Source organism: Artemia franciscana, chromosome 2 (assembly GCF_032884065.1).
Source record: "Artemia franciscana chromosome 2, ASM3288406v1, whole genome shotgun sequence".
Lineage (NCBI taxonomy): Eukaryota > Metazoa > Arthropoda > Branchiopoda > Anostraca > Artemiidae > Artemia > Artemia franciscana.
This window is the reverse complement of record NC_088864.1, coordinates 65,589,892-65,600,875: the sequence shown is the minus strand read 5'-3', so window position 1 is coordinate 65,600,875 and position 10,984 is coordinate 65,589,892. Positions and strand designations below refer to the sequence as shown.

General features: G+C 33.4%; 1 protein-coding gene across 3 annotated transcripts in view; it reads left to right on the top strand.

The window, feature by feature from the left end:
- LOC136043962 (2-hydroxyacyl-CoA lyase 2-like) overlaps nt 1-10,984 on the top strand; it is a 64,689-nt gene that overhangs the window by 8,993 nt on the left and 44,712 nt on the right. For all 3 annotated transcript variants that reach the window (XM_065729038.1, XM_065729039.1, XM_065729040.1), the window contains exons 3-5: nt 2,446-2,604; nt 6,820-6,964; nt 9,383-9,547. In XM_065729038.1, coding sequence (XP_065585110.1) covers nt 2,446-2,604; nt 6,820-6,964; nt 9,383-9,547 — 469 coding nt within the window. The remainder of the gene's footprint in view (nt 1-2,445; nt 2,605-6,819; nt 6,965-9,382; nt 9,548-10,984) is intronic.

The following is a 10,984-nucleotide window of genomic DNA, read 5'->3' as shown; positions in this document are numbered from 1 at the left end:
AATGGGAGACAGCAGAATCAAATGGGGAGGAAAAACTCTCCTGGACTTAAATTATGCCGATGATTTAAGCATATTAGATGAAAGTTTGAGTAAAATGAATGAACTTTTAGAGGTTTTGCGGATTCACGGTGCTAGAATAGGTTTGAAAATTAATGTTAAGAAGAATAAGTCACTAAGGCTAGGAATAAATGAAGATTAAAAGTTGACGTTGATTAACGAAAAGATTGATCAGATGGGCAGCTTCACTTACCTTGGTAGTATTATCAGTAAGGATGGTGGGAGTAGTGAAGATGCTACAAGTAGAACAGCCAAGGCTCATGGTGTTTTTGTACAGTTAAAAAAAGTTTCGAAGAATAGGAAGATAAGTCTGCAAACAAAGATTAGAATGTTGGAAGCTACAGTGATGACAGCGATCAAATATGGCTGTGATATATGGGCGCTGCGAAAAGCGGATGAAAATTTACTAGAGGTTTTCCAGAGATATTGCCTAAGGATTGTTCTGGGTACCCAGCTAACTGACCATATTTCAAACGGTAGGCTGTACAAACAATGCGGTTGAATCCCGCTTTCTAGGGCTATAATGAAAGAAAGGTTGGAATGGCGTGACCATGGTCTGCGGATAAAGGATACAACCAGATTGTTTTTTTCGGCCTACCGTCTAGGGCTAAACGGAAAGCTGGTCGTCCTCATCTCGGGTGGGAGAATGTCATAAATAAGGATTTAAAAGGAAATGGAAACTTCCTGGGAGGGTGTAAAGAGGGGGACTTTGAATAGATTGGGTTGGAGGAGGGAGCCTACGTAGCTGTGTTGGCCTCAGGCAGCCTGGTGCTGCAGTGAGTTATTAGTTAGTTATTATTAGTAATAGCAAGATAAGTGATACATAAACAAATTCAGTGAATATCGACTTAAGTGACTCCTAAGCCAGCTAGTGGTTAGATATGGCACAAAAAAAATCAAGTAATATGGACGCATATGACCTATTGGTCGAACGCATCAAACCTCAAACAATAAAAATAATAATAGACATGTGTTTATAAAGCCATTCTGACGAAATTTAGCTTTGATCCTTTAAGAGTTTAGCATTAAAGGTTTTGATTTCTTTGCACAGTCTTGAAGAACAATAAACAGAAGACTCAATATAGAACACATGATTTATTAGGATCGAACTCCTGATAATTTGTTAATGTCAGTTTGATTAAGTCCTTTTTAAAATGAATGTATGAACATTAACTCCATTTATAGATAAACCAAGACCAAATAACTTATAACATATGATATCAAATATGATACATAATATTCACTAGAAGATAAACACATTAGTACCGAAATTAGCAGTAATTATTTTATTCTTATTTTTTAATTGTTCTTTTGAATCAATTAGATTCATGTCTGGATTTTGACATGCATAAACAAAGAAAGCCTGCAATAGATCTAGTTTTTAGACCGTTCATTTCGTAAAAAAGGTTGCTTTGAATTGAAAGAACTTTATATATATATATATATATATATATATATATATATATATATATATATATATATATATATATATATATATATATATATATATATATATATATATATATATATATATATATATATATATATATATATATATATATATATATTACCCCCCCCCCCCGCAATTGAGCGGATCAGTTCCAATTATGTAAATTACGTATGCAAGACTTTTGCTTATTTTTCCAATCAAGTTTCATCCCAATCCGTCCAATCTAAGCGTTTCCCATCATTTTAGGTCTCCCCACCCCAAACTTCCCCCAATGTCACCAGATCCGGTCAGGATTTAAAATAAGAGCTTTGAGATATATATATATATATATATATATATATATATATATATATATATATATATATATATATTATATATATATATATATATATATATATATATATATATATATATATATATATATATATATATATTATATATATATATATATATATATTTGTCTATATTATTTCTATATTATTTTTTCTATTGTTTGGTAAATGACGACTTATACTTATTGACGACATGACTGCCTGTCCATGGATTATTCTTTATGGTTGATTGTGTGTGGTTATGCCGTTTGACCTATGTGATTGTATGGATGAGTAGGGTTAAGGCCTCATTCAAGTGCTGGTCTATATTAATCACTAGTTTAGGAAAACAGTCTTCCTTTTCTCCTTCTGTCTCTTTTTTTTTTTTTTTTTTTTTTTTTTTTTTTTTTTTTTTTTTTTTTTTTTTTTTTTTGTGCTGTAGCATTGGTGATTTCTCTTTTCATTATATATATATATATATATATATATATATATATATATATATATATATATATATATATATATATATATATATTATCTAGTATGTATGGCATTTTTCCTGGTAACTATAAAGTCCTCATTGTTGTTTATTTTAAAATCCTATTTCATGGCTTTTTCTTTATATAGCCTGAATTTGAATCAAAAAGATTTGGTGGAGAAATTGTTGCTGATGTGCTGCGTAAGCATGACGTGAAGTTCATTTTCACTCTTGTGGGAGGACATATTTCACCAATTTTAGTTGCTGCCGAGAGAAACTCGATAAGGGTTGTCGACACAAGACATGAGGTAAGGTCAATAGATTTTTACCTAAAATAGGTGGTTTGGTGCTAAAGGGAGTTGTTACTTGGAGTAGTAGTATCCAAATATAAGTAAACACAGCGCAGAAGTATGGTCACGAAAGAAAAGAAAGAGGATGTATATTGTATATCACTGAAAATGTTGCTCGTTAGTCTTTTGGGTTTGGCATTTTTTTCACAGTAAAAAGATAACCAACTACCCTTGTGTAAATCACTCAAAAAACACAAATAAAATATTGCTGATTAGGTATGTTAGTATTTTTGTGTGTGCTGTTTCATTTTCAATGGTTTGTTCATAATAGCCATTAAAAAAAAAAGAATTAGCACAATTTTCTATTATAATAGGGCAATTGTGACAGCCACTACTACTAACTCACTGCAGTAGCCTGCTACCTGAGACCAACATAGCTACGAACGCTCCTCCATCCCAATCTATCCAAAGCCTTCCTCTTTACATCCTCACAAGAAGTTGTATTTATATTAAGTCCTTCCTAAAAATCTTCTTCTATGACATGCTTTTCGTTTGGCCATTTATGGTTATCATATATTTGGTAATCTATTTAATATATTTGTAATATATTTACCTAATAACCTAATATATAATTATATATATTGAGGAGGAAAAGCCCCTTTAATATACGGAGTAATTTCTGTTCGTTTTCAGTTTTTGATAACATTTATCAAGAACAAAAACAACTCTATCGCCTCTTGCCGATGTGCCGAGAATTAGATTCTAAAACATTATCACATAACTTAGTTACGTGATGAAATATAAATATATATTATATTTTAAATATGTAAGTTTCATCAAATTTAGTCTTTGTCATCAAAAGTTAAGAGCCTGGGAAAATCTGTTAAGTTGTATTTATATTAAGTCCTTCCTAAAAATCTTCTTCTATGACATGCTTTTCGTTTGGCCATTTATGGTTATCATATATTTGGTAATCTGTCATCCTTCATCTGTAGAATGTTTCCGTAAGCAGCTTGATTGGCTAAAATTAGCCTTAATACTTTTAAGTATAACTGCCATGCTTGTTCCTTATATAGTGCTGATCAAACAGTTCGTTTTAACGAACTGTATTAAGGAGCGACCCGGCTCAATAGTAAACGAAACTCTAAAAAACGGAATTTTGATGCTAAAAGATACATCAAAAGAATCGGATTTTCATCCTGATTTTAAATATGTAAGTTTCATCAAATTCATAGAATCTTAACGGAAATCACACCATCGCATTCAGCGTATCAGAGAACCCTATATCAAAAATTTCAAGCTCCTATCTACAAAAATTTGGAATTTCGTATTTTTGCCAGAAGACAAATCACGGGTTCGTGTTTATTTTTTATTATTTTTTTTTTATTTATTTTTTTCCCCAGGGGTCTTCGTATCGACCAAGTGGTCGTAGAGTGTTGCAAGAGGGCTCAATCTAACGGAAATGAAAAGTTCTAGTGCCCTTTTTAAGTGACCAAAAAAATTGAAGGGCACCTAGGCCCCGTTTCACGCTCATTTTTTCCCCAAAGTCAACGGATCAAAATTTCGAGATAGCCATTTTGTTCCGCACAGTCGAAAACCATAATAACTATGTCTTTGGTGATGACTTACTCCCCCACAGTTTCTGGGGGAGGGGTTGCAAGTTACAAACTTTGATCAGCGTTTACATACAGTAATGGTTATTGGGAAGTGTACAGACGTTTTCAGGGGGATTTTTTGGTTTGGGGGTGGGGCTGAGGGGAGGGGGGCTATATGGGAGGATCTTTTCTTGGAGGAATATGTCATAGGGGAAGAGAAATTCAATGAAAAGGGCGCGGGATTTTCTAGCATTACTATAAAAAAAAATGAAAAAACAAACATGAAAACGTTTTTTCAATTGAAAGTAAGGAGTAGCATTAAAACTTAAAATGAACAGAGATTATTACGCATTTGAGGGGTTCGAAAATACTTTAACATAAAGAGCGAGGTATTTAGGAGGAGATAAATACCTCCCTCTTTATGCTAAAGTATTTTTAGTAATTTCAACTATTTATTCTACGGCCTTTCTGATTCAGGGTTCGTTCTCAAAGGATTGGGACTAAACTTAAGATTTAGCGTAAAGAGTGGGGTATTAACGAGGGGACAAACCCCCTCATATACATAATAAAATATAAGAATATAAAAGTTTGTTACGTAAGTTAATTCTTAAGTTACGTATATTTTTAACTAATAAAAACGTTCGTTAAAAATCTAAACTTGTAGTTGCCTTTTTAAGTAACTGAAAAATTGGAGAGCAACTAAGCCTCCTTCCCCGCCCCTCATTTCTCAAAATCGTCTGATCAAAACTAAGAGAAAGCCATTTATCCAAAATGAGAATTAATATGCAAATTTCATTTTAATAATTTATGTGCGGAGAGCCAAAATAAAACATGCATTAATTCACAAACGTTCAGAAATTAATTTAAAAAAAAAACTAGTTTTTTTTAACTGAAAGTAAAGAGCGATATTAAAACTTAAAACGAACAGAAATTACTCCGTATATGAAATGGGTTGTCCCCTCCGCAGTCCCTTGCTCTTTACGCTAAAGTTTGAATCTTTGCAACAGTTCTACTTTTTAAACAATTAAAAACTTTAGCGTAAAGAGTGAGGCGTTGAGGAGGGGACAACCCGGGACAACCCATTTCATATACGGAGTAATTTCTGTTCGTTTTAAGTTTTAATGTCGCTCCTTACTTTCAGTAAAAAAAACTAGTTTTTTTATTTAATAGAATAAGAAAGAAGTTTCATGATATTCAAAGATGCTTGCAGATGCTTTGTTTTGGGTTTTCTTATCTATTTAATTTGTTATCAGAGAGAAGTAAGATCGTAAGTTGTTTGACTAACGATACTTAAACCTACTCTCTCTAATACGTCTGACGGTTCTGGGCGTTTACCCCCCGGGAAATTTCCTCGGGAAAACAACCCCTGGTCAATACTCTCTGCAGAAAATACACCGTGTGGAAAATTGGGTTTTCCAAATTTGAGAATTTTATTTTAGTTGTGGTTTTCTTAGTTTTGTTAAGAAGTCGCTAAGGAAAGGGATAAAGAGAAATTACAAACTGTAAGTATATTAAAAATAAAAAAAGCAAATCCATTTTATTAAAAAGACATCTATATTAACTTCTGCAATTTTTGGCAGTTTCTGCCACCAAATTAAAAGAATGAAGAAAAAAATATGGTTGAAGTCATCAAAATTAAGCTAAAAACATATGGCCACAAATGTTTAAGAAGGTTTATGTCCTCTGAAATCATAGTTGGCTTTTGGAACCAACGAATTCTTTTTTTAAGGTTTTACGGAAGAAAGCATTGTCAAATTCTATGAGTTGATTTTTCGTATCTTCCAATTGTAAAACTACCACAAATCACCATTAGTAAGTAAATGAAACTCAAAATGAACAGAAATTACAAAGTATGTATTGTAAAGTATAGCGGATCTGCATTCAAAATGTGTTAGGTACAATTGTTCTGCATATTATGGAGTAAGAATTGTTTTTTCACTTGAAACTGTACAAATGCTTTATGCCCCCCTTATGTGCAAATATATAGCTTAAATTATGTATTTCCCATCTATTCTGTCACTTGTCTTTGTCTTGTCTCACCTAAAGCTGAAAGAAACTGACGATGAAACCGGTTTATTCTCGAGTTTTGTGCAGCGTAAACTTGAATGAGTAGCGTATAATCCATCAGTATCAAAATTCCTCCCCCCCCCACAGAAAATAAAAAATAAGCAAGACTCAAATAAAATTATCAAATTTAGAAAGCAATCCACGGGGGTAGGGAGGGGGTCCGAAGGGAGTATTATTCACGGGGGTATTTTCCGGATGGGGGTGGGGGGTAAACGCCAGCCCCAACGTCTGTTATGCCCGATGCCCTTTGCTGTCGTTCTCTGATTGAAGGAGAAAGAAGCTGACAATTACAAATGTGTCTGAAGAAGTTTAGTTGTTCAGAGAGCTTAAAACACATAATTTTTCCTATAGAAAAATAAGGTATTAAGCAGTTAATCGGTTCCATCAATCAAAGATATACCAAGCTTGCTCTTGATGTTACTCTGATTTGAATGGCAAGAAGTTTGAAAATATCCATATACTCCTGATGGTGCTTATTTTTTTATTGAACTTAAAATAATTGTATTTTTGTCATAGAGAAGAAAGATTTCAAGTAGTTTGACTAGTAATAACAGGGTCTAATATCTTTGAGGCATCTGCTGTTTTTGCTGCTGACGCTGTTGCAAGGTTGACTGGTGGCATCGGTGTAGCGGCTGTGACGGCAGGGCCCGGGTTAACCAATACCATCACCGCTATTAAGAACTGCCAAATGGCCGAAACTCCGGTGCTTCTTATGGGTAAGTTGCCAAATCGTTGTAAAATTTTTCAGGAAAAAAATTCAGGAAAAGGGCATTTATCAAATTAGGTTTTAATTCAAGAACTATTAGCAAGAATGGTAAGTTTGAAGTGGGATTCTACTATTACATACGTTTGAAAATTTATTATATATTAATAAAAGTATGCAAATAATTCAAATAAACAATATTCAAATGTTAAATAATGGCTATTCCCTGTTGTTGATAACTTTATCGTAACATGATTTAATATCTGATTATATTTAACAAGATCATATGCAGATGACGGGATATTCAAGGAAATATTCTTTTTCTTTTTTAAGGAATTTTTTTGGAAGAAATGACGAAAATTATTTTCAATGAGGCACACCAACTAGAATGTATGCAGCGACAAACGTTGCTATTCTGCTTAACAAAATTTACTGTTTTTTGTCGTAACTTAAGAAATGTCAGAATAAGAGTTGCCTTATGGCTAAAACCAATGTTCCAAAATATCTACCGGAACTGAAATTCGCCAAGTTGTTTCTCCTCAGCAAATATTTTGTTTTCAACGTGGGCAGTCTATCCTCGTTTAAATTCCGTAAGGTTTGTAAGCGGTGAGACTGTACTGAATTTTATTTGATTGTCAACTTTCTGAATTTCAATAAAAAAAAAAAAAAATCGTACTAATTGGACACAAAGTACTTCCTGCGGAAATATTTAAGGCTATTTAAGGTTTTCTACTTCATTTTACTTTTTTTTTCTACTTCAGTTTCAATTAAAAAAAAAAAAAAATCAAAACCTAGTAAATAAGATTAAATAAAAAAACAATTTTTTAAACTGAAAGTAAGGAGCGACATTAACACTTAAAACGAAGAGTAATTATTCCGTCTATGAAAAGGGCTGTCCCCTCCTCAACGCTCCGCTCTTTACGCTAATTTTTTTTTACTGTTTTAAAAAGTAGAGTTGTGGGAAAAAGTCGAATTTTAGCGTAAAGAGCGGGCGTTGAGGAGGGGACAGCCGCTTCCATATGCGGAATAATTTCTGTTTGTTTTAAGTTTTAACGTTGCTCCTTACTTTCTGTGAAAAACATTTTTTTTTATTTAATTTCTAAACGTTTTTGAATTAATACAGGTTCATCGCACATGAACAATTAAAATGCAATTTGCTTATTATTATTTTTTTTTTTTTTGGCTAAATGGCTTTTTCTAAGTTTTGGTCGGAGAATTTGGAGGAAAAAAGGGGCCTTTTTACTTTATTTCCGAACGTTTTTATTAGTAATAAATATGGGTAAGGTACAAATTAACTTACGTAACGAACTTCTATGTTCGTATATTTTCATTACTTATAAAAGGGGGTTCGCTTCCTCTTTACATTAAAGTTCGAATTTTGTTCCAATTCTTTAAGAGTGACCCCTGAATCACTAAGGCCGTTTGATTAGAATAAATAGGTCTTATGAAATTACTAAAAAATACTTTAGCGTAAAGAGCAAGGTATTGAGGAGGGGACGAACCCCCTCATATACGTAATAATTTCTGTTCATTTTAAGTTGAAATTAAAGTTAAAGATTCAATGAATTTTAGGGGATGTATCTCTTTTTTTCGAAAATAAGGCAAATTTTCTTAGACTCGTAACTTTTGATGGGTAAGACTAAACTTGATGAAAACTTATATATTTTAAATCAGCATAAAAATTAGATTCTTTTGATGTATATATTGGTATGGAAATTCCGTTTTTTAGAGTTTTGGCTACTTTCGAGCTGGGTCGCTCCTTACTACAGTTCGTTATCACGAACTGTTTGACTTAATTAAAGCTAGTTCCAAATTTTGTTATTATCTTTGGGTGATATTGCAGCACCACGGTCACTAGAGGATACTTGAAGAGGACCATCAAACATCAAAACATACGAGTTATTACTCAGGTTTTAACAATCCTAGTCTTATGCTTTCGTCTTAGATATTGGGAAAACTAGGGGGAAAACCAACAGTCAAAAAGACACTGTCATCATGTGTCAAAAATTGTAGCATAAGTTTGTTTGCTGGAACTCTAAAACTGGCATGTATAGACAAATGATTTGTATCAGTGTAAGGTCGCAGGTGCGACCTTAGGTGCAACGGTTTATTATTGTTTTCGTAATGACCGTGTATTATATTTAATTCCCTTTTTATTTTATTTTTTGTTTTAAATCTTTTTAATTTTTACATTTGGAACTTTTATTTTTAATTTATCGTAAAGTTTGTTGGTTTTTATTTGGGAAAATTCAGAAAGAAGTAGTAATTATAATACCAATTTAAAAAAAAATGAGAAAAGGAAAGATTTAAGATATTGTCATGCCTCGTGAGAAATATAGAAATTAGTTGTAGTAAAATGACGTATAATATATTTATTTTCCTAGCTTGTGGTGTTTCAAATATTATATATTTTTTAACTTTGTTTTATTAGGTGGTGCTGCAGCTTCCATTCTCAAAGGGAGAGGAGCACTCCAAGATATTGATCAGATTGGACTTTTCAAGTCACTCTGCAAGTTTTCTGCAACAGTCGACACTGTTAGAGACATTGCTCCAATATTAAGAACTGCTATTCAGATTGCTCAGTCCGGCACCCCAGGTAAGACAATTTTGCGTTTGTAAATTGAGACAGATGATCGATCACTGAAGCCAAAGAGCTTCTCTGGAAGAGAAATGTCAGATGTCGCTAGTCATTTTTATGATTTTTTTGTAGATTTTTTTTTTGTTCTGGAATTTGTGGCACCACGTATAAAATATCTGGATCACCGCTAGTATTTTATTTGAGTTTTTAGATGACCGCTGAGTATTCTTTTGAAAGAGTCAACGGAAAAACTTTTAGGGATATCTTCCAGATCGAAGTACAAGGTCGAATGAAGCTGTTCTTCAAATACTCTTGGTTTGCTGGCCTCGAGATAATTGGATCGAGCTGTGTACCTATGTATCTGTCCTTTTGGTTGCACCATTGGGGCCACAGTACGAGAAAACTCTAGAGGAAGAGCTGAATTTAATTACTTGTAGAAAACAGCCATCGACGCCACATCAAACCTCTCATTAACAGACTGAAGACAATCGTGGAAAAGGACTAATCTTGCCCTATTAGCCCTGTTTTGATTTTTGTAGTTGTGTAAACATCGTTTTTGAACACCAACATACATTGGGCAACCCCACTTAGCAATGGGCCTGATGCAAGACTTGTAAAGTGAGATATTCTAGCTGAGTGAAAGTTTTTTCTGTAAAGGGTTCAGCCATCTTTCGCTGGAGGATCTCACCCAATCAAGGTTTGTTTTTCAAGAGAGATTGACGGAGAAATGGATTCTGAGGAGACGAATATATGAAGTTGGGGTGTATGTCTGGTACTTTTGATCGGCAGATCATCAGCTCTTTTGTTTTCAATGCTTTGAATGTGAACATCCAGGTATTGGTCCTCTTTTTAGTTTCCAAACGATCTGTCTATAGGTGTGGGGAGGGTTTGATTGGCTCTTAATGTTTTGGGATGACTACATGTGTTGTGGTGTCATCGGCAAAGTGATGTAGAAGGCTCACAAGGTTTTCTCTTGTCATTTGTGTAGATAATGAAAAGCGTAGGCATTAATACTACTATCCTAGGGTACGCCTGTCTTTATTGGATATTGAGGAAAGTGAACCCTTCAAGAGCAAGGGTCACCTTTTAGAGTTTTTTAATTGTGAAACTATTAGAAATCCCCTTCTTCACAGAATTGTAACTTTTATCCCATTTTCATTCAAGATTTTAGAAAGCATACTATGATGCTCCCACTCTCCCCCTTTTTCTATAAAATTGTTCTTAATTTGAAACACTCTTTCTGTTTTCATAGCAAAACGTTTAAGCGTGTTGATCTGTATAGTAAGCGTTGATTAGCGTAAAATAGACGTATCTAGGCTTAATCATAAAAAAAAAGAAAACTAGTCTATTTAGGACAAACGAAGATCTCACCTTAGACCTTTGTTCTTTATTCACCCTCAATAAAACTCTAGGCGTCTAAAAAGAGCCGCTCTCATTCCCTTGTGTGGGTGCCCA